Source organism: Ambystoma mexicanum, chromosome 9 (assembly GCF_040938575.1).
Source record: "Ambystoma mexicanum isolate Mex_15411 chromosome 9, UKY_AmexF1_1, whole genome shotgun sequence".
In the NCBI taxonomy this organism is placed as follows: Eukaryota; Metazoa; Chordata; class Amphibia; order Caudata; family Ambystomatidae; genus Ambystoma; species Ambystoma mexicanum.
In genome coordinates this window covers 482,965,106-482,984,402 of record NC_090931.1, presented here as the reverse complement: position 1 = coordinate 482,984,402, position 19,297 = coordinate 482,965,106, and the positions used below count along the sequence as shown (strand labels likewise).

Sequence of the window (19,297 nt, the reverse complement as noted above, 5' to 3'; positions counted from 1 at the left end):
CTGAAATAAAACACAAAAAAAAGTTGAAAGAAAAAGCCGACCTGGGATGGGATATGCACTATTGGCATCCCAACATGGCCCCCGCCGCACATGTTCAGTGTGATGGGGCAAGGCGTAGGGTCAGTGGGTGTGGCTGGCCAGGAAATAAACATTCTGGAAGCACGCTATGTCCCTTTCTAGAAAGTGCGCTTCCAGGGTGTTTGAATCCAGTCAGAGGAACGGGGCGGGACAGGCTAATATGTGAGGTAGGGAGGGGGCCTTGTGGTTGTTTGTGGAGCGGGGGAGAGCCATTGGGATGTTTTTGATGAGGGTGGGAGAGTCGTAGGGTTGTTTTTGGAGCGGGTGGGGGCCCTGGGATTGGATTTGGAGTGGTTGGGGGAACCCTGGGATTATTTATGGAGCGGGTGGGGGGGCCCTGGGCTTGTTTTTGGAGTGGGTGGAGGAGCCCTGAGACTATGCAGGGAGTGGTGTGGGTAGCTCAGGCACTATTCAGGGAGTGGACTGGGGGAGCGTGATGGGGGGTATCCCTGGGACTGTGGCAGGAGCAGGGTGGGAGGTGCCCTTGGACTATGCAGAGAGTGGGATGGGCGAGCCCAGGGACTAGGCAGGAAGTGGGGTCGGGTGTAGGGAGCCCTGGGACTGTGGTGCGAACAGAGTGGGGGAGCCCTGGGACTATGCAGAGAGTGGGGTAGGAGGAGCCCAGGGTGTGGGGAGGGAGCGTGGGGTAAAGGGGCCCTGGGACTGCGATTGGAGCAGGATAAGGGAGCCCAGTGACTGTGGTACGAGCAGGGTGGTGCAAGCCCAGGGACTGCGTAGGGTGGGGAGAGCCCAGGGACTGGGTACGAGTGGAAGGAGAGATCCCAGAGACTGTGATGGAAGCAGGTGGGTGAGCCCATGGACTATACTGGGAGCACGGAGCAGCGGCGACGCTCAATAGTTATAGCCATTTGAACCTATGGGCAATTTGGCTTTTTTGGGGGGCCCGCCTGGTACGACGTCCTTTCGTTGCGGGATGTTTTTACGTGGGGTTTTTTTACTGTGATTTTGTTTCTCGAAAAAACCCATCAAATATTTTAGAAAATGGGAAGTTTGGGGGGGTGAAACCTCCCCCCAAAAATAATGTAACAAAAATTTGATGGGTGTTTTCGGCAAAAAAACCCGACGAAAAAACATCCCACAATGAAATGACAAGGAATCGGCCCGCCTACCCATAATTTACTATGGTGGAACCCAGGCAAAAAAGGTTTGAAAACTACTTCTCTAGGCAAATTCCTCAACTCTCTACAACCTATGGGCATCATGCTCAATGGCTCTCAATGCACATCCTCTCCATTTTTAAATTCCTTATCATAATCTACAAATCTCTAAAAATCTCTGCAGTCCCCAGGGATGACTGAAACTTTGTCTACACATCTTATTCTCCCTACTCCTCCTCTGCGCTCAACCTCATTGTCCCACACTCCCCTCTTGATTCCTCTTCCTTCCACTCTTTTTCCCTACTCACCCTGCTCAATTTGAACCTGCTGCCCATCCCGCATAGCTCTTCAAAGCTTGCCTTAAGCTTCACAACTGGCTGAAGAGGGAACTCCCCCAAACTCTTCCCCATCCTCCCCACCTGACCCCACCACTACCTACAGTGCTGCATAATAATGTAAATTTGTATAGTACTCCTATTTTGTTTGCAGCAACTAGCCCCCTCTTAGGTTAATGTTACCTTTGTAAGTCTATTTTCTTTCTGTAGTCTTTGTGCCACTTTGTTCACACCCTCTAAACTGGTTCACCACTTGTTCTCATCTTATGCTATTGTGCACACTCCCTTCCTGAGAATGCCTCCGTCATCTATAAACGGGCTATTTTTTTTTTATTAACACATTTTATTGTATTTTGTTACTTCAAAACAACAACATTCAATATACAAACGTAACTTGCATACATTTGTTAAAGGCACTGCGGTTAGACACAATTCTTAGTTAAAGTACATTAGCACATAGTATGTCAGTTCCCAGGCTGGGTCATTTCCATATTTGAGATTATTGCATTACAGGTTCGCATAGTTTTGGTTGCTTATTACATAGTCTGTTCCCATTTCTGCCAAATTTTGCCGGCTTTCCCAGGGCATCACCTTGCTTGATAGACTTGGTGCTCCATTATTATACAGGCGCCCACATCAGTTACCCATTGGTCATATTGAGGGGTGATCTCTGAACCCCATAGTTGTGCAATATTCCTTTTGGCCATCCCTGTGGTAGTTGAAAGCAGGAGTTTTTCGAAGCGAGTCATTTCTCCCTCCTCTTCAATCCCCAGAAGAAGGAGTTTTGGTTTGTTTGGGACTGGCCCGCCTATGACCCTTGACAACCTGTCACAGCATTTTTGCCAGAAGTACTGTATACGTGTGCATTGCAATAGGATGTGGTAAAAGGTACCTTCTTCCTGTTGGCAGCGTAGGCATTTGGCATCTGTGGTTTTGCCACAGTTGTATAGTGCTACTCGGGGGGTAATATATTCTGTGCAGAATCTTCAATTGTATAAATCGGATCCTGGCCGATATTGCTGTCTCTCTGCGGTACATTAAAGTTGACATCCATTCCTCGGTAACAGCGGGCCCACATCCCTCTCCTATTTTGTTTTTAGACTACACATTTCTTTCGTAGCAAAGGAGGAGATTGCATTGTACATAATAGATGTAGTTTTGGCATTCACGCTGTCTAAGACTATGTTCCTCTCTATTGGTGTGCATTCTGGCAGGTCTACGAGATTTGTCATTTGTTTGGTGAGTGCATGGGATAATTGTATGTAGTGATAGTTTTCAGTAGGTGGGAGACCATGAGTGGCCGGTAATTCAGCAAAGGGTATGATTTTGCCTTCTTTGATCACCTGCTGGATAGTTAACATTCCTGCTGTTTCCCATTTAAGCAGTTTATGAAGTTCCGGGAGGTAGGCATTGTTCCAGAGAGGTTGTACGGGGGTGATTTTGTTTACCCAACCTATATGTCTGTGGGTTTCCCTCCAGATTTGAGTCGTGTGGGCTGTCATTGTGCGGACGAGGGTGCAGCCTCCATATTATACAAGCTTTCGATTGGGGGTGTGCCTTGCCTTGCTGCTTTTTCTGCTCGTATGTGCGGCAGTGCTGGATTACCGTGCAGTATATCATTTACAGTCGCCATCTGGCTCGCCCAGTAGTATGTTTGGATGTGTGGGAGCCCGATCCCTCCCTCCCACACAGAGCATTGGAGGGTACTTAACGCTATCCTCTGGAGTTTCCCTCCCCATAATAGTTTTCGTAGTGTTTTGTCTTTCTTGCGAAATTCTGCTGTGGGGATGTGTAGAGGGGCATTTTGTAGTATATATAAGAAGTGGGGCAGAGCGAGCATTTTGAAGAGCGCTGCTCTTCCTAGTAGGGTCAGTGGCAATGACCCCCAGTGGCCTACGTCTTGGGCAAAGTGCTTCACAATTGGATGCAGGTTTTGGGACACAGTCTTCCAGTCTGTTCAAGATCAGGATGCCCAGATATCGGAATTGGTTTAATTTGATTTTATATGGGGAGCCCTCGGGAGGTGTACAGTCTATCTCTTTAACCGGGAAAAGTAGTGATTTTGACCAGTTCACTCTTTTCTCAGTATTTGTGTAACTATAGGGCCAGAGACTGCCGGATCGCCCAGGTAAATCAGTAGGTCATCCGCATAGAGAGATACCTTGTCCTCCCAGGTTGGGTTCCATCAGAAACCAGACCACGTCAGTGTATTTCGGAGAATTACTGCCAGTGGCTCAATGATCAGCGCGAATAGCATGGCCGATAGTGGGCAGCCTTGTCTGGTTCCTTTCCCCAGTTGAATGTTGCGGGGGGGGGCAGCCATTCACCCTCGCTTCTGCTATGGGGGCATTGTACAGGAGCTGGACCCAGTTTATGAATTGTTCCCCAAAGCCCATCTTCCTCATGATTAACCATAGTTCCTCCCAGTGCACTGAGTCGAAGGGTTTCTCGAAATCAATGGCTAATAGCGCCAATGACTGATGTAGGGTTGGTGCTCTTTCAAGCGCTAAATGTAGTCTACATATATTCATTCTCGTAGATCTCTGCGGCATAAAGTCACATTGATCTGGATGGATCAGGGATGTGATTACCTTTTGAAGTCTATTCGCCAGTATCTTGTCTTCGGTATTGATTAGGGATATGGGCCTGCAGGAGCTGCATTCATCTGGGGGTTTGCCCTCTTTTCGCATTACTGTTATGGTGGCTTTACGTAAGTCCATCAGGAGTATCCCTTCTCTTTTTGAATATTCAAACATATTGAGCAGATGGTTTGCAATGTCTAGATGGCTTAGGTTTTTCCAAATGTCAACCGGGAAGCCGTTCGAGCCTGGGGTTTTGCCTGATTGAAGTTGGGAGATGGCTGCCGTTATCTCTTCCTCTGTTATTTTACTGTCTAGTATGCCCACTTGCTCTGTGGTGAGTCAGGGAAGGTCTATCTCATCTAATGCTGTGGTCACTATTGAGATATTTGGGGGGCTATAGAGCTCTTCGTAGTATCTCGCAAAGCACTCTGCTATCTCCTTATCAGTTGAGATTAGCTCTGCATTTATATCTTTTATGTTTCTGATTTGTCGATGCCCCTCATCACATTTTTCCAGCCAGGCTAACAATTTGCCTGCTTTCTCCCCTGTTTCATACAGAAGTGCTTTCATGGCTTTATGTGCCTTCTTGGCGCAGTTTAGTGACAGATTTTGTAGTTTCTTCTGCGCTAGTATCAAGGCTCTATTTGTCTCAGGTGAGTTCTTTTCTATGTGTTGTGTTTCTTTGTGTGCCACCTCCTTTTCAGCATCTACAACCTCTTTCTGGTGTGCCTTTTTCTGTGCTGCCATCCATGAGAGGATTTCTCCTCTCAGTACCGGCTTATAAGCTTCCCATAATGTTCTGGGGTTGTCCACGGAACCTGTATTCAACTCAAAATAAGTGGAGGTAGCATTATCTATTCTTTCCTGTAGGTCCGGGAACCCCAGATATTAGTTGTTTAGCCGCCAGGTGGGCGGAGGACGTGGTGTTTCTGTTTCGAGTTCTAACATTAGTGGGGAGTGATCGGATATGCCGCGTGGAAGTAGGGACGCGCTTTGTGCCTTATGGATATCCTGAGCTGGTAGGAAGAAGTAGTTTATCCTAGATAATGAGGAATGCATGCCTGAATGGAAGGAGTATTCACATGTATCTCTGTGCAGGTCTCGCCATACTTCTCTCAAGCCTAGTGCAGAGGCAAAGGTAGCTAGTTTGGTGCTGGTTGTAGGGTTCCTCCCTCTTATGTGTGTGCGGTCTAGTGTGTTGTCCATAACCTCGTTGAAGTCCCCACCTAAAACCCAAGTATCAGCTGTGTTTGCGGCGAGGATGGGCGTAATTTCTGCCAGTAGTGTAGCTAGGAGTGCCGGTGGAGAGTATATTGCCATAATCGCAAGGTTTGGTTCCATAGTGTAGCGTTTATGTATACATATCTTCCTCCGGTGTCTTGAGTCACCTTTGATATCGTCAGCGGCAGCCTCCTATGGATTGGGATCAGCACCCCTCTAGCCTCCATGGAGAAACCTGCGTGTACCGCAGTGCGGTAGTTGGATCTCTTAATGAGGTTGCACGTCGTTCCAGCGAGGTGTGTTTGAGTTAGGAGCACTATATGTCTGGTGTGTGTCGGTTTATGTATTGCGACAACAGGCGTCTCTTAATGCCGGATCCTAGTCCGTTAACATTCCATGTCATAAATGTCAAGCGCTTGTTGGTCATCACAGTTTGTGGTGCCATTGGGTGTCTGGATTTTTTGGTTTATGGATGTGTCCTGTGGGGAATAACTGTTCTACAACGGGTATTAGGATGTATGTTGTCGCTGTCTCGCTTATATTTGGTGTGATCACAGTACCTTTGTATGCCAACAAATGAATAAAAAACTCATACCCAACTCCCCCCTCCCTATACTCCAACCCCAACTGAAGCATCTGTCGCCCCATTATAAACCGGAGATCTACCAAATCTCAACACTCATACATTAACTCTTAACAAGTCAAGTTTCCCGACCTGTGATATGGTCAGTGTTGTTTGGCCGTTTATCTCACTCCCTTCTGATGTTGCCTGCACACTTCCACGTCAGGGGGTGGATCGGGTTGGGCCGCCAACTGTTGTGCACTTCTATGATCTGTTGTTCCAGTGTGTTTCAGGAGTTCCGTTTCATGTTCGCATCCAGAAGGTTGTAATAGCATTTGTGCCTTCAGTTCCTCTTTATTCATTTTCTTCTTGTAGCGTTTCGTCTGGTTGTTGTGGTCTGACATTTGGTAATCTCTCAGGGCATGGTCTATTACGTTCAATCTCATTTCACCCCCGTGCACTCCAGTCTCCTTCTATATGTCTTTTGGCCCAGTTCCACACTTCTTTGGGATCCGTGATGTGTACTGTTGTGCCATTGTGGAATATTTTTAGCTGGGCCGGGAAAATTAGCCCATATTTGATTTTCATTGATTGCAGATGCCTTTTGAGTGGATCGAAGGATTGGCGAGCTTTTTGTACCTCTCTGGTAAAGTCAGAGAAGAAAGGAATTTTGGAGCCATTGTGTAGTGATGGATCCTTTTGTCCTCGCCATCTGTAGTATCTCGCAATGACTGTGCGTGGTGGTGCTCCTGGTACGGCTCTTCCAGTTGGTACGCGGTGTGCTCGTTCAATTGAAAAGAATTTTCAAAAAGGATTTCATTTCGAATAAGTCTTGGAGCCATTGCTCGAGGAATAATTCCATGCTTGCTTCTTTGGTTTTTTCAGGAAGGCCAAGGATGCGTATATTATTACGTCTTGATCTCCCTTTCGTCCACTCTCCCTTCCAGGATTTTGATGCGTTCCAGCACACCAGACATTTTTCGGTTGACACCACGCAGGCTGTCCTCAGTCTCTGAGATGTGGGCTTCAGCTTCCTCAGTACGGGAGGTACGTTTTTGCAAATCATGCCTCAGGAGAGATACTTCAGTGCCTACGCTGTCCATTTTCTTCTGCATTGATGACCTGGAGCTAGCTATGGCACCCATCACATCTCTGAGGGAGATGTTGTCTTCGTTGTTCTCCAGTTCTTTTGATGCAGGCCGTTCCGGCGACTGGGAAAGTGGCGCAGTCGTGTATTGTTCTATTCTACTCTGTGTGGAGGTTTTCCTGGGTTTGTCCTTCCCCATGTTGCAGATTTAGTCGCTGTGCACTAGGGAATGCGTTTTGTTTCGTGCGGGTGTCGAGCTGCATACAGTGCTGGCTTCTGATATTTGTTCAGTGATTTGGGGCGTAGTCCGTAGGATCGTGTGTCCTAGTGCTATGATAGGAGGCGCCTGTACAGAGATGTACTACGCTAGGTGGCTGCTCTATTTTGTGTGAGCAGGTACCTCAGCCTTCATCAACCAGTGTCTGTTCTGTTGTGAGTGACAGGAGATGGTTGGTCGGTGTCGCCCCCAGGGCTTGCGCCTCTGTGTTCCGTCTACTCAGTTCACCTGTATGCTATTCTAGTAATAGATTGGAGGCTCAATGTTGCAGTGCTTTCAGGGCAGTGTGCTGCAGTTTCGGGAGGCTAGCACCATCCCACTCCCTCACTTATACTGTATGCTGCTCTTTTGCTATATTTGCTGTGTGGCAGGAGGTTCAGCGCCAGTGCGGGCCAACATTTCATGTGAAAATCAATATTGATCGAACAGTGGCGTAGGGCATTCAGAGGCAGTACCGTTGCAGTGTAATCCCCGTGGGGGGTGGTCGATCGTCAGGCACCCACCACTCCATCCGGTCTACAACAGTGCCGGTGTTAAGGTTGTGCAGCCTATGCCGGGGTGCCGGTCCTCCCGCACTCACTAGTGGAGTGGAGGCCCCTTGAAACGTGCTAGCATAGTACAACTATTGTCTGTGCCCCCAGTGCGTTTGACTAGATTGTTGCTGCCGAGTGCAGCGGTGCCGGTTTGGGACAGGATACACTGGAGCTGCAGGCACACTGCCGCTGTGTTCCTCTCCGGCCGCCGCGACACCTCCCAGCACCACTACAGATCCTAAAGCCAGGGTGGGAAGCGCTGTGTACGTCGCGGCTCGACGCAGGGAGCACAGTTTAAGGCACAGCCATTGGTGTTCCAGGGATGGTGGGGCATTGTTACAGGGGATGGGCAGCCACTGACTCACCAGAAATGTTTCGCTAGACGTCTGCCTCGCCTCGTCGCTCTGCTTTATTCCACGTGGCCCATCAGGCTCAGGCATCCGACTGCATTCAGCCAAGTTTTGGTGAGGGAGAGCTGGGCGGGTCAGGGAGAGCAGCAGGGTTTGCCTCTCCAACTCCAGGTTGCCACGAATCAGGTCTTTGCAGTGCGTGTCTCTCTCTTGGCGTTCCAGGGGAGTGCAGGTGTAGTAGCCGGCCTGCAGTCGGCCCTAGCAGGATCAGTGTCTACAGTAATTGTCTCCCTTCAACACAGCGTCCAAGGGTGGCGTTGGAGCAGCCCTACACACCGCTCCAGCATCTGCAGCACCCTCAGTGTTCCGTCGCCGCTTGTCCGGGCGGGCGAGTTCCACTATGCTGCTACAGCTAGTGTGCTGGCTGCAGTCCGCAGCTTGGTGCGTCGGGTATACAGGGCAGCGAGCCCCTTCGCCGAGTATGCCTCACTGACGGTGCCCCGCACCAGACAACTCTCCCCTGCGTCACACTCGGGTCCGGCGGCCATATTGGATCACAAACGCGCGTCGGCGCGCCTGCCACTCTGTGACAGATATCTTCGGTTCGGTCACACTGTTTTTAGCCAAACCACAGCTGCAGGTTCTGTTCATTGTCCCCACTGGGCAGGATGCTTCAGATGATAATTTTGTTTCGTGTTTCAGGATGTTTAAACAGGATTGCGGTGGCGGCCTTGGGAGCTCCACAGGACTATGTCCTCATTGCTCACCTGGTTGGCCACGCCCCCCTAAACGGGCTATTTTTAATCATTCTTCAACGAAATTAACATACCAGTGCTTCAAATAAATACAAATACAAAAATGCTAATACATGCCGTTTCCTAAAGCTCTGTGTATGAACGCCTACGTCGTTTGGAAACACACACAAAAAGGGTTTGGAACTACAAATAATTCCTCATACATTTTTCCAAGTAAACAAATTGGGAACTCCAGAGAAGTGACCCTGACTATTGGGTAGCTATGCTGCCATTTAATTCATTGTGCAAACAGCTACAAACAGTAGGCTGTTAGGCTGTCAACATGCGTGTTTCGTACTAAGGAGTTTTAATACATATTCAGAGATTTAGGAGCGATTTAAACATACAAGCTCAAGACTGTGAAATAAGAATCAATATATTCATAGAGGCTAAAGGGAGATGGGAGACACAATGGATGCATCATGCATAGTAACTCAGGAAAACAGAGGATTGTGATAGCAGAAAAGGCCAAACAGGGAATTGTAACTCTTCAAAACCTACATTGGGGGATATTTTGAATAATAATAATGTCAGCTTTTTATACAGTGCTTCATGTCAGGTTTCTCCTGCTTCTAAGCACTGTAAGAATAGCAATTATAATTAACATCTAGTTATCCAGTTTAATGGTACTCAGTTCATTGACCTTGGAAGGATAAAGTGCAGGGTCGGCCCTGTGTGAATTCTTTATTGACCAATTTGCATATTCAATTATTGTTTTCATTGTAAAGTGCACGATTGCAAAAGAGTCACACAGCTACTAAGGAGAAACCAAACCGGCTTTCTATATGAACATTCTCTCTTTTCAACATTATGCTATTGGCAGGTATTTGAAAGCATGTAGTTATAATTACCTTCTTCGTTATATTCCTGCATGCAGAATTTAGGTCTTGTTGCTGGAACTACAAAGAGTAAAAATGCAACAAACACAGCAACAGTGGCATCTGTAACATACCTGTTAAGAAAAGAAGCAAAACACCTGGTTGGTTTGTAATCTTAACGAATGCATTTGTTGGTTTGTGCACGCCATGCAGTGGTGGGACATCACTGCAGACATGTGAAATGGGGGAGAAAGCAAGCGGATGGAAGAGAAACAAGATGTCTACTCAGATTTACCCTTAAAAGGCATTGTTGAATAGACAGTACCTTCCAGCTAAAGTTGGATTCAAATTGCTACTTTGAACAGAACAAACTACTTGGTCAACCATATTCTTTGAATAATTTTGAATTGAGTGTGTGAATTTACAAAGAACCTTTTCAATCATTAGTGCAAAACATTTCACATTTAAAACTATTTAATAGATTTGTTAAGGGTGGACTCGGACAGTTCTTGTGTAAGAAAAATATGTATAGGTAAATTGTAGTGCTTCCAAAATGGTAATACAACTTCTCAAATGTTTTATAAACAATCTTTATTTCGTCTTTTTTGGGTTTTTTGCACTCTTTAAATGGTCAGAGAGTTAGTGCTTCTTTCAGCCTCATTGTATATAAATGCTTTCTAATGCACGTTTTCCATTTTCACATTATCACTCAATTTTGTCCAAGAGTACAATCTATTGGCGGTTTCATGAAAGTTGCATGGGCCTCATTTAAAGTCTCATGAAATCTCCAAATGTATTCATTAATTTTGTCCAGCAGTACACAGCATTGAACTGTTATTTAAGGTTTCATGACCTCTTCTGTAAGAAATTCCCTTAAAACATCAACAGTTGTTTTGCTATTTAAGAGTAGCTCCTTATGCCACAGGTTGATTTGATCTATTAAGCTAATCAACATCTAATGGGACAGAAACATTTGATCACAAAATCGTCTCATTTATTTATTTACTTTTTTTACATTTGTAAAGCGCACTGCAGCCCGCGGGCATCGAGGCGCTGTAATGGTGCGTAAGAAGGCTTGATTAAGGGTTACAAAAAAGCCGCCCCAGAAGTGTTCTTAGACATGAATACATTGTTACATATGTTGCGGAGAAAACAGGCACATTTATGTGAAGAGACTGGTCTTGATGGCCTTGTGAAAGGCAGTAGGAGAGTCTATTAGTCTGATATGCGGTGGAAGGGGATTCCATAGGGTGGCTGCCAAAGTGGGGAAGCTGGTGCCACCAGCACGCACTCTGCGGGTTTTGGGCACAGTGATCAGGTTGGAGTATGCCATTCTGGATGGCCTGGATGCACGGGGTTTAGAGAATCTCTGGACAAGATACTGGGGGGCCTGGTTGTGGAGACACTTGTGCATGAGGGCAAGAGTTTTGAAGATGATTCTTTCCTTAACTGGTAGCCAGTGGACCTGACGCCTAAGGCCAGAGATGTGGTCCCTACGTGATAGTCCAGTGGCGGCACTAAGGGCATTGTTTTGGACTAGTTGAAGTTTGGCAAGGTGTTAAGACGGATTTCTGAACTCTGTCCTGGTGGCGCAGAAGTTCAGAAGGCCAACCTAATTACTTGGAACAGGGTAACCTCTGGACGAGCCAGACCAATCAAGGTAGCGATCGCGACGGTCAAGACTAGGTCTCAAGAGGGGTGAGGGTGACTGAAAGCCCGCAATGAGCACACAAAGCAAGATCACTTACAAACTACTCCAAACAGTTGTTATATTAAAAATATATACACATTTATTTCAAGGCCTTTAAAACAATGACCGTAGCGAGAAAATCACAATATAACGATAGTAAACCAACACATACCATATCAACACAATATATATACAAATACGACAGTCTCAAGCGTTAGATGCACGAAATGGGTAGTCCACCTAAAAGGGAAGGAAGACAGGCAGTGCGAAATAATGCTTAGACCCAGTTCGCCTTCAGAGGCACCTAACTAGATGGAAGTCCGAGCCCTGCGAAGAGTGGAGCCTTGTGCTCAAAAGTACCTGCACGCGCTGGTGCCAACGGGCAAAAGAGAAGCTCTTCAAGGGAAATCAGGCAGTTCAGTTTAGTGCACAAAAGAAGAAGAACAAGTTCCGCGACTCAAGCCCAGCCTCCACAGTGGGCAGAAGCAGAGCGCGAGTACGGAAAAGGGTGCTGTTTGACACAGCGGGGAAAAGCAATGGGCTCCTGCAGGAGGGCGACCAGATCCTAGCTATGCTACTCACCGGTCCCCGATGCAAGCAGACCCAGGCTTCTCCGCGTCCGTTTCAGTAGCTGGCAGGTTCAGAAGAGCAGGGAACGCCTCGTCGTCGTGTTGAGTAAAAAGACGTCCCAATCGAAGAAACCCGCACAGTTTGTTACCACAGCAGGGCAACGGAGCGGCCGTGTGTATCTGAGCCAAATGTAAACTACTCACTTCCGACCTGGGAACGCCAAGTGTACGAAGCGTGTGAGAGTGACCAGGACTCGAAATACTACACAACCTGGCGGCGGTTACAGAGCAAGACTCCCGTGTAAGCTGGTCAGTCAGCTGGATGGCCCAGAGACGCTTCCGAAGGCTTACTGGCAGGAGATGATGAAGATGCCGAGAATAGCTGTTCCCGCTATTCCAAGGGACAAAGCACCAGTACAGGCCTTCTGGTTCGATCAAAGGTGAAAAGGGTTTCACAAGGCGACAGCAGTGCAGAGGAGAAGTCCTTCAGCGGGTCACCAGTGATTCCTCGGTCCAGCCTCTTGGTTGCAGGATACTTGGCTCCTGTATTCCTTTGTTCGTGAGAAATCAGGAGATCGACATGGTAGTGGTGTTTCCAGCCCCCTCTTATCCACGGTTCCCTTTGCGCCAAAATGGAGGGGACCCAATGGGAGATCCGCTCATCAACACTCACACCATTCGCGGACCAATCACGGACCACGGTGGTCCCAGGCATTCACACCACCCTAGACTCTCTGGCACCCAGGATGTGTATTGGGACCAGACATCCCAGCCCACATCCTGGAGGCACACACAAGACATGTAGAAGCCCGCAAAAGCATCCGTGTTTCGCGGGAAAAGTACATGCCCAAATAAGGAAGGCCCCGGGTCGGCTCGACCTGGGGAAGGTGAAGGGAGCAAGACGGTCAGCGGACAGGACAAAGGAGCCTCGTGGTCTGGCCATTTTGGGAGCCAGGCCACCATTTTGGGTTAAGCGCGGAAAACGCGCTTAGAACGCCAAAAGGAGCTCAAAACACAAGAAACGATCGCTGCCACCATTCCCGTCCCTGAATCACTTGCACCGATCAGATACAATCCTAAACGAGTATCTAGGGCCTGTAGAAGGCTAGAGACCCATGAGAGCTGTAATTTAGCTTACAGTGCCCTCTTGTGTCATGTTGCACGAAAGCCGCAACATGATAAAAGAAACTACGGGAAACAGCGTTCCCCGGTACTGACTGTTTTAAGGGCATGTCAGTTTCCCCGTAAGAAAGGAGCGAAAGCCCAGAGGAGTGCGGCAGAAGGCTGCACTTCTCTGGCAAAGTCAAGAACAAGGTGAAAAACAACAGCAAAAAGTTTAGGGGTTGCCACATGGAAGGAAAATTACCTACAATTATGAAATCTTTCCTAACACAAGGTTTTTACATGAGGTCCCTATTAGAATGGCATTGCAATAGTCCAATCTTGAGCCAATTATTGCTCTGGCGATTGTGAGGCAATTCTGTTGGGAGAGATACGGCCTGACTGCGTTGAGAAGTTTGGAGTAGTAGGATGAGGAGGATGCAATGGCATTGACCTGAATATTCATGTTCAGGTTAGGGTCCATGTAGACACCCAAGGTCTTGACCGTTTGGGAGACGAGGATAGGAATGTTATCTACGGTGAAAGACTTGTATTGCTTGTCCAGCTTGCCCAGGGTGGACGGGGAGCCAATCAGCAGAAGCTCTGTTTTCTCGCTGTTGAGGCCTAACCAGTTTTTTGCCATCCAAGATTGGATTGTAGAGTAAATGGAGTTGAGCGCGTTCAGGTCGGACAGGTAATCCCCCGAGAGGGGGATAAGCACCTGAGTGTCATCAGCATAGTTCATGTATGAGATGTCCAGGGCATGAAGGATCTTGAACAGCGGCCTCGTGAAGAGGTTGTAGAGGGTTGGGGCGATGCAAGATCCCTGTGGGACGCTACATTGGATGATCCTTGGGTCGGCGCAAGAGGAGTCGGAGAAGACCTTCATTGCTCTTTCCTGCAGGAAAGAAGTTATCCAATTGCAGGCAGTGGGGGAGAAGTTGGCTGCGGTGGCAAGATGGTGGCGGAGGGTCTTATAATCCACCAGGTTGAAGGCAGCTGATAAGTCCAGAAGGAGGAGTAGAGCAGGTTTGCCTGCATCTCTGAGGTCATCCATCTGATTTTTTAGGCCAAGAAGTGCCGTTTCAATGCCATGTCGTGGCCTGAAGCCTGACTGCTGAAGACCAAGAAGATGGTTGTCTTCGAGGATTTTTTGTACTTGCAGGTAAGCTGCTTTGTCCAGGATTTCTAGTAAAAATGGGACAGTAGTAATGGGCCTATAGTTCCCTGGGACCGATGGGTCTTGGGAAGGTTTCTTGAGGAGCGGGCGAACCCACGCTTCCTTGAGATCAGCTGGGACATGGCCAGACGTGAACGAGGCATTTATGGAGGCAGTGATGAAGGGGACAAGGGAGGGGGCACAGTCCTTGATCACCTGGGCTGGGCAGACGTCCCCTTTACAGTTGGAGGGTTTAATGGATCTAAGGAGGTCAGCGACTTCGGTTTCAGCCATGTCCTTAAACTCAAACAGAGGGGATTTACTAGTGTCACCTACTTGAGCGGGGGAGCTGTGGTTTTTGGCTATAAGGTTAAGTGCCTTTTGGTGTGAAAGGATATTGGCGTGAAGAGTGTCCAATTTATCCAAAATGGCGAATTGAATTTTGTTACACCAGGCTTTGTCTTTTAGGAGAGTGGGAGGAGGGGAGGCAGGGGTCTCCAGCTCTCTAAAGATGGTGAAGATTTCTTTGGTCCCTGACTTGGCATTGGATATCCTGGCGTTGAAGGAGGACGCCTTAGCCTTAATGATGGCGGTTTTATATTCTGTGGACAGGGCCTTGAAGGCTGCTTTGGTGGTGTCCTTAGGGTTATTCTTCCAGGCAGTGAGTGCAGCTCTTTTTTTTAGAACATAGCTGTAAGAGCTCCTGGGAGAACCAGGCATTCGCATGCTTTACTTTATTTGCTTTTTTGAGGGTGAGTGGGGCTACAGAGTCCACAGCCATGGTAATGATTCTTTTGAAGTCATTGGCGAGTACAGTTGGATCATTGGAGAAGGGAGGCAATAATGCATGTACCAGGAGATGTTGGGTGAGGTTCTCCTTTGTGAGCTGCCGAGAGCTTCTGGTGAGTGCGGCAGGGAGGGGAATCGCCGGCCTGGGGGGCCCTTTAGATGTGGTGATGTCGAATTTGATGCAATGGTGGTCAGACCAAGGGATAGGGATATGTCTTTGACCTGTAGGGTGCAGTTGTGGTGGGCAACCCAGTCTAGCGTCCGTCCTTTATTGTGGGTGGGACTGGAGATAGATTGGGAGAACCCAAGATTAGAGAGAGCTTTTTTGAGGGCTGTGGCGTGGGAATCCTTAGGATCATTGAGGCCGAGGTTAAAGTCACCTAAGAGGATAACTTTGGATGAGCTTTTTAGATTGTCTGAGAGCGAATGGATTAAGGCTTCCTGGAAGTCAGTGCTAAGTCCAGGGGGGCGGTAGACAACATGGAAGGCAATAGTACAGTTGGCTGAAAGCTTGAGTTTGAGCAGGAGGTAGTCAGAGCTCTGGCCCAAGTCCCCTTGAATCCTCCTGAATGCGAGATTCTCCTTGGCAATGACAGCTACCCCCCCATCTCTGTAAGTGGAGCAATCTTGTCTGTTGATGGAGTACCCTTCTGGGATGAAAAGTGAAAGGGCAGGGCCAGATGACTCGTTTAGCCAGGGTTCACTGATGAAGAGTAGGTCGAGTTTATTGGAGGTGATAAGGTTGTGAATGTCAAGTGAGTGTGCAGGCAGAGACCGGGCATTCACTAAGGCACAATGCAATGTGGTGTCAGTGGCGAGCAGGATATGGTCAATAGTGGCAGTAGTGGGCAGAGTTGCCATAGTGTGAACTGGCCTTACAGTACAGGGCACATCAGTAGTGGCAGGGGCAGCAGTCCTAGATGCTGGCAACACAGTACAGGGCACATCAATAGTGGCAGGGGCAACAATCCTAGATGCTGGCAACACAGTACAGGGCACATCAATAGTGGCAGGGGCAACAGTCCTAGATGCTGGCAACACAGTACAGGGCACAACAATAGTGGCAGGGGCAACAGTCCTAGATGCTGGCAACACAGTACAGGGAACATCAATGGTGGTAGGGGCAACAGTCCTAGATGCTGGCAACACACTACAGGGCACATCAATGGTGGCAGGGGCAACAGTCCTAGATGCTGGCAACACAGTACAGGGCACATCAATAGTGGCAGGGGCAACAATCCTAGATGCTGGCAACACAGTACAGGCACATCAATGGTAGCAGGGGCAACAATCCTAGATGCTGGCAACACATTACAGGGCACATCAATAGAAGCAGGGTCACAGAATTGCATAAAGTGGTCAGAGGTAGTACAGGAGCGAAGTAGTGTTGGTAGGGCACGCTTGGTAACACGTGCCATGCTAAGGGTGACAGGGGGGTACAACAGAGTCTGTTTGGTTGACGAGGATGTGTGGGTCCCGGTACAAAAGTGAGTCAGCGCCAACAGGTGTATCCTAGAGTTGGCCAATGGGCATGTGGCAACAGCGCAGTGTGCCGCAAGGAGCGTGGTCGCAGGTTCTGCGGCAGGATGGATGGGGGTAGGTGGGTGGTAGATTTGATCTTCCAGATGGTGGTGGAACAGGAGCGAGCCCCTACAGCAGTGGTTGGGGGTGAGAGAGGACCCGTGCAGGGTGCGCGAGCAGGGCATGGAGAGTGGACGCAACTGCAGCACCGGGAGGAAAGGGAGAACCTGGCCTCTCTCCTTATAGTTGGAGAACCTTCTAGGGACTGAGCTTGTGCAGTAGAAAAATAATAGTTTTTTAAGACTGTGCTTCAAGTCACTAGAATCTTGAAAATAAGGAGAGTAGCTCACTCTATTGTTCGCTGACTAGATGTCAATGTGTGCTAATCATCAAGATTTCTGAGGATTCCTTAATCCTCCCGGAAGAAGTTGCTCTCAAGTACTGAAACATGAGTATCTGCTTTAAGAGTTTCCTACAAAAGACGTCATGCAACATTAAAAAACATGTCAATGATTTTTACTGTTGTACAACATCGATTAACACATTTAAAGGTTGTAAGAGGATGTTTTAAAAGATCCCGCGCAACTTTCAAGAAAACCCAAATGCATGGTACTGTTGTTAATTCTAGACTATGAAAGTCTGTGAAATACTGTTAAGATCTTTCAAATAAGCCCACTTGGTAGCTAGGATGGAATAATTGAACACACAACACGTGACTTTTCTTATCAGATGTGCACCACTGAAATAAAGAGAGTATTGCTGCCCTAAATCAAAATACATATTTTCACAAGGCCGGTTATACAGTAAGGCAATTAAGGGAAACTGCCTAGGGGCTACTACCAGAAAGGCACCAGGCAGCAGCAATTTGTTTACCAAAAAAGATCAAATCCGGCCCTCTGGTAGAGGGGAGCTGCACAAAATGGCAGCTTGCCTGGGGCTGTATGAATCACCGGCCCCACCACTTCATTACAGTAGAATGAAGCACTCATTTACCCAATAGAGTCATTTCAAATGTTACAACTCCTCAGAGACACTAGCATTCATATGATCACTTTTGAGGCCTGATTTAAGAAAGCACACCAATGCAATACTAAAAGGTGACCTTACAAACAGGAATGAGGTACAGTTCACTCAGGAAATGGCAATCAAGCTGCCATACTGAATGTTGTTCATCACTGCTGAACTGAAACAAATGTACAACATACAGGACTGAACACTTCCACCGAAAAACTCAAAAGTGACTCATTGCAGTCCTGAACTAAGTGTACCCTATCAGGGATGAGGTACCAGCCATTAAATACTGAAAGATCACCTTCACAGCAGAACTGGGACAAGTGAGCCTCATCTAGGAAAGGACACCACCACTGCAATACTAAAAGTTGACTCTCGCTGAAATAATTAAATATGTGCACCTCACACAGAACGCCCAAGTATGATTCTGAAAGGGGGCCCTCATTGCAGGAATGATATAAGTGCATCTCAACCACAGCAGGACACCACAGCTGAAGTACAGAAAAGTAACTCAATGCCTAACTAAAATAAGGAACCTCTCACAGATCACAATTACTGCCACACTGCCAGGTGACTGCTGCTGAAGGATTGAAACAAGTGTACTTCACAGTGAGCCAAATAGAACCAATGCATTCCTGACAGGCTGCCATCCCTGCAGTGCTGGTACAAGTGCACTTCATATTATAGGAAACCCCCACTTTCTTGTCTATTTATTTTGAGTAGGTGGTATTGTTTTTGGTAACCTTTGATAAGGGTTTAATGCATGTTGATGTTTTCAGGAGATCTCTTCTAAACGATTGACTTCAGGATGTGGACTGCTGTTGGGAATCCTGTCTTGGTCATACTTATATGAAGAATCTTGTTGTGGCTTTTTGCACGCCTCAACATGGCCAGTAATGCTCTCCTACAATGTGGCCGTGCCTGATTGACAAAAGGGTTTTCAGAACATGACAGAGGTCTACTCTGGAGAAACTCAGCAGCACATTTTACAAATAACCACTCGTTGTCCTAAACACTGGTGGTGCTCAAATATTTCTGACTAACAGTAATACAAGCCATAAAATAAGCAGTGTTGCATAGCAATTTGCTATGCAGTTCTGTAGATTTGCCTAACTAAATTGACACTTGTGTAACACAACTTGTTATTTAAATTACCCTTTTAATGAATGCATGGCTCACTCTGCTATCTCTCTTGCCCTCAGGGCTCTGTCCACCATCTTTTTTTTTTTTAAACAATTTTTATTATTTTAAACAAACAACACACCAAACATAACAACCATTTAGGACGTTCATAATCAGTTTCAAGGCATCACATTATTCAGTGTTATCCTCCGTTCTCCACCCTCCCTCCCCACAAACACGAGCTGTCTTATCCATGCAATCTGCATGAGCATTTTCAGGTATCTCGATGCTTGTCAACTCATCCGAGTCTTCCGTTTCATGATTGACCTGGTGGGGGTTTGCCATTGAGGTCACCAGTTGCCTCCAGGCTATCAAAGGGCCCACTTCCTCCTCTCCCCCCTAGTGACTGCTTCATACCATACCTCGGTTTCTGCTTCTGCGCATTTCAAGAGGTCTGCCCACCAAATCTCCACCCTAGGCCTATGGGCCGCTTTCCAGCACATTGCAATTCTGTGCTTGGCCAGGATATAGGCCAGGTCCTTCATCTTGCTGATATGTTTTAAATTACGTGGCCTGGGAA

General features: G+C 47.5%; 1 protein-coding gene across 3 annotated transcripts in view; it reads right to left on the bottom strand.

Moving 5' to 3' along the window:
• Positions 1 to 19,297, bottom strand: part of SLC13A5 (solute carrier family 13 member 5) — an 856,016-nt gene that overhangs the window by 204,196 nt on the left and 632,523 nt on the right. For all 3 annotated transcript variants that reach the window (XM_069615030.1, XM_069615028.1, XM_069615029.1), the window contains one exon: positions 9,789 to 9,889. In XM_069615030.1, coding sequence (XP_069471131.1) covers positions 9,789 to 9,889 — 101 coding nt within the window. The remainder of the gene's footprint in view (positions 1 to 9,788; positions 9,890 to 19,297) is intronic.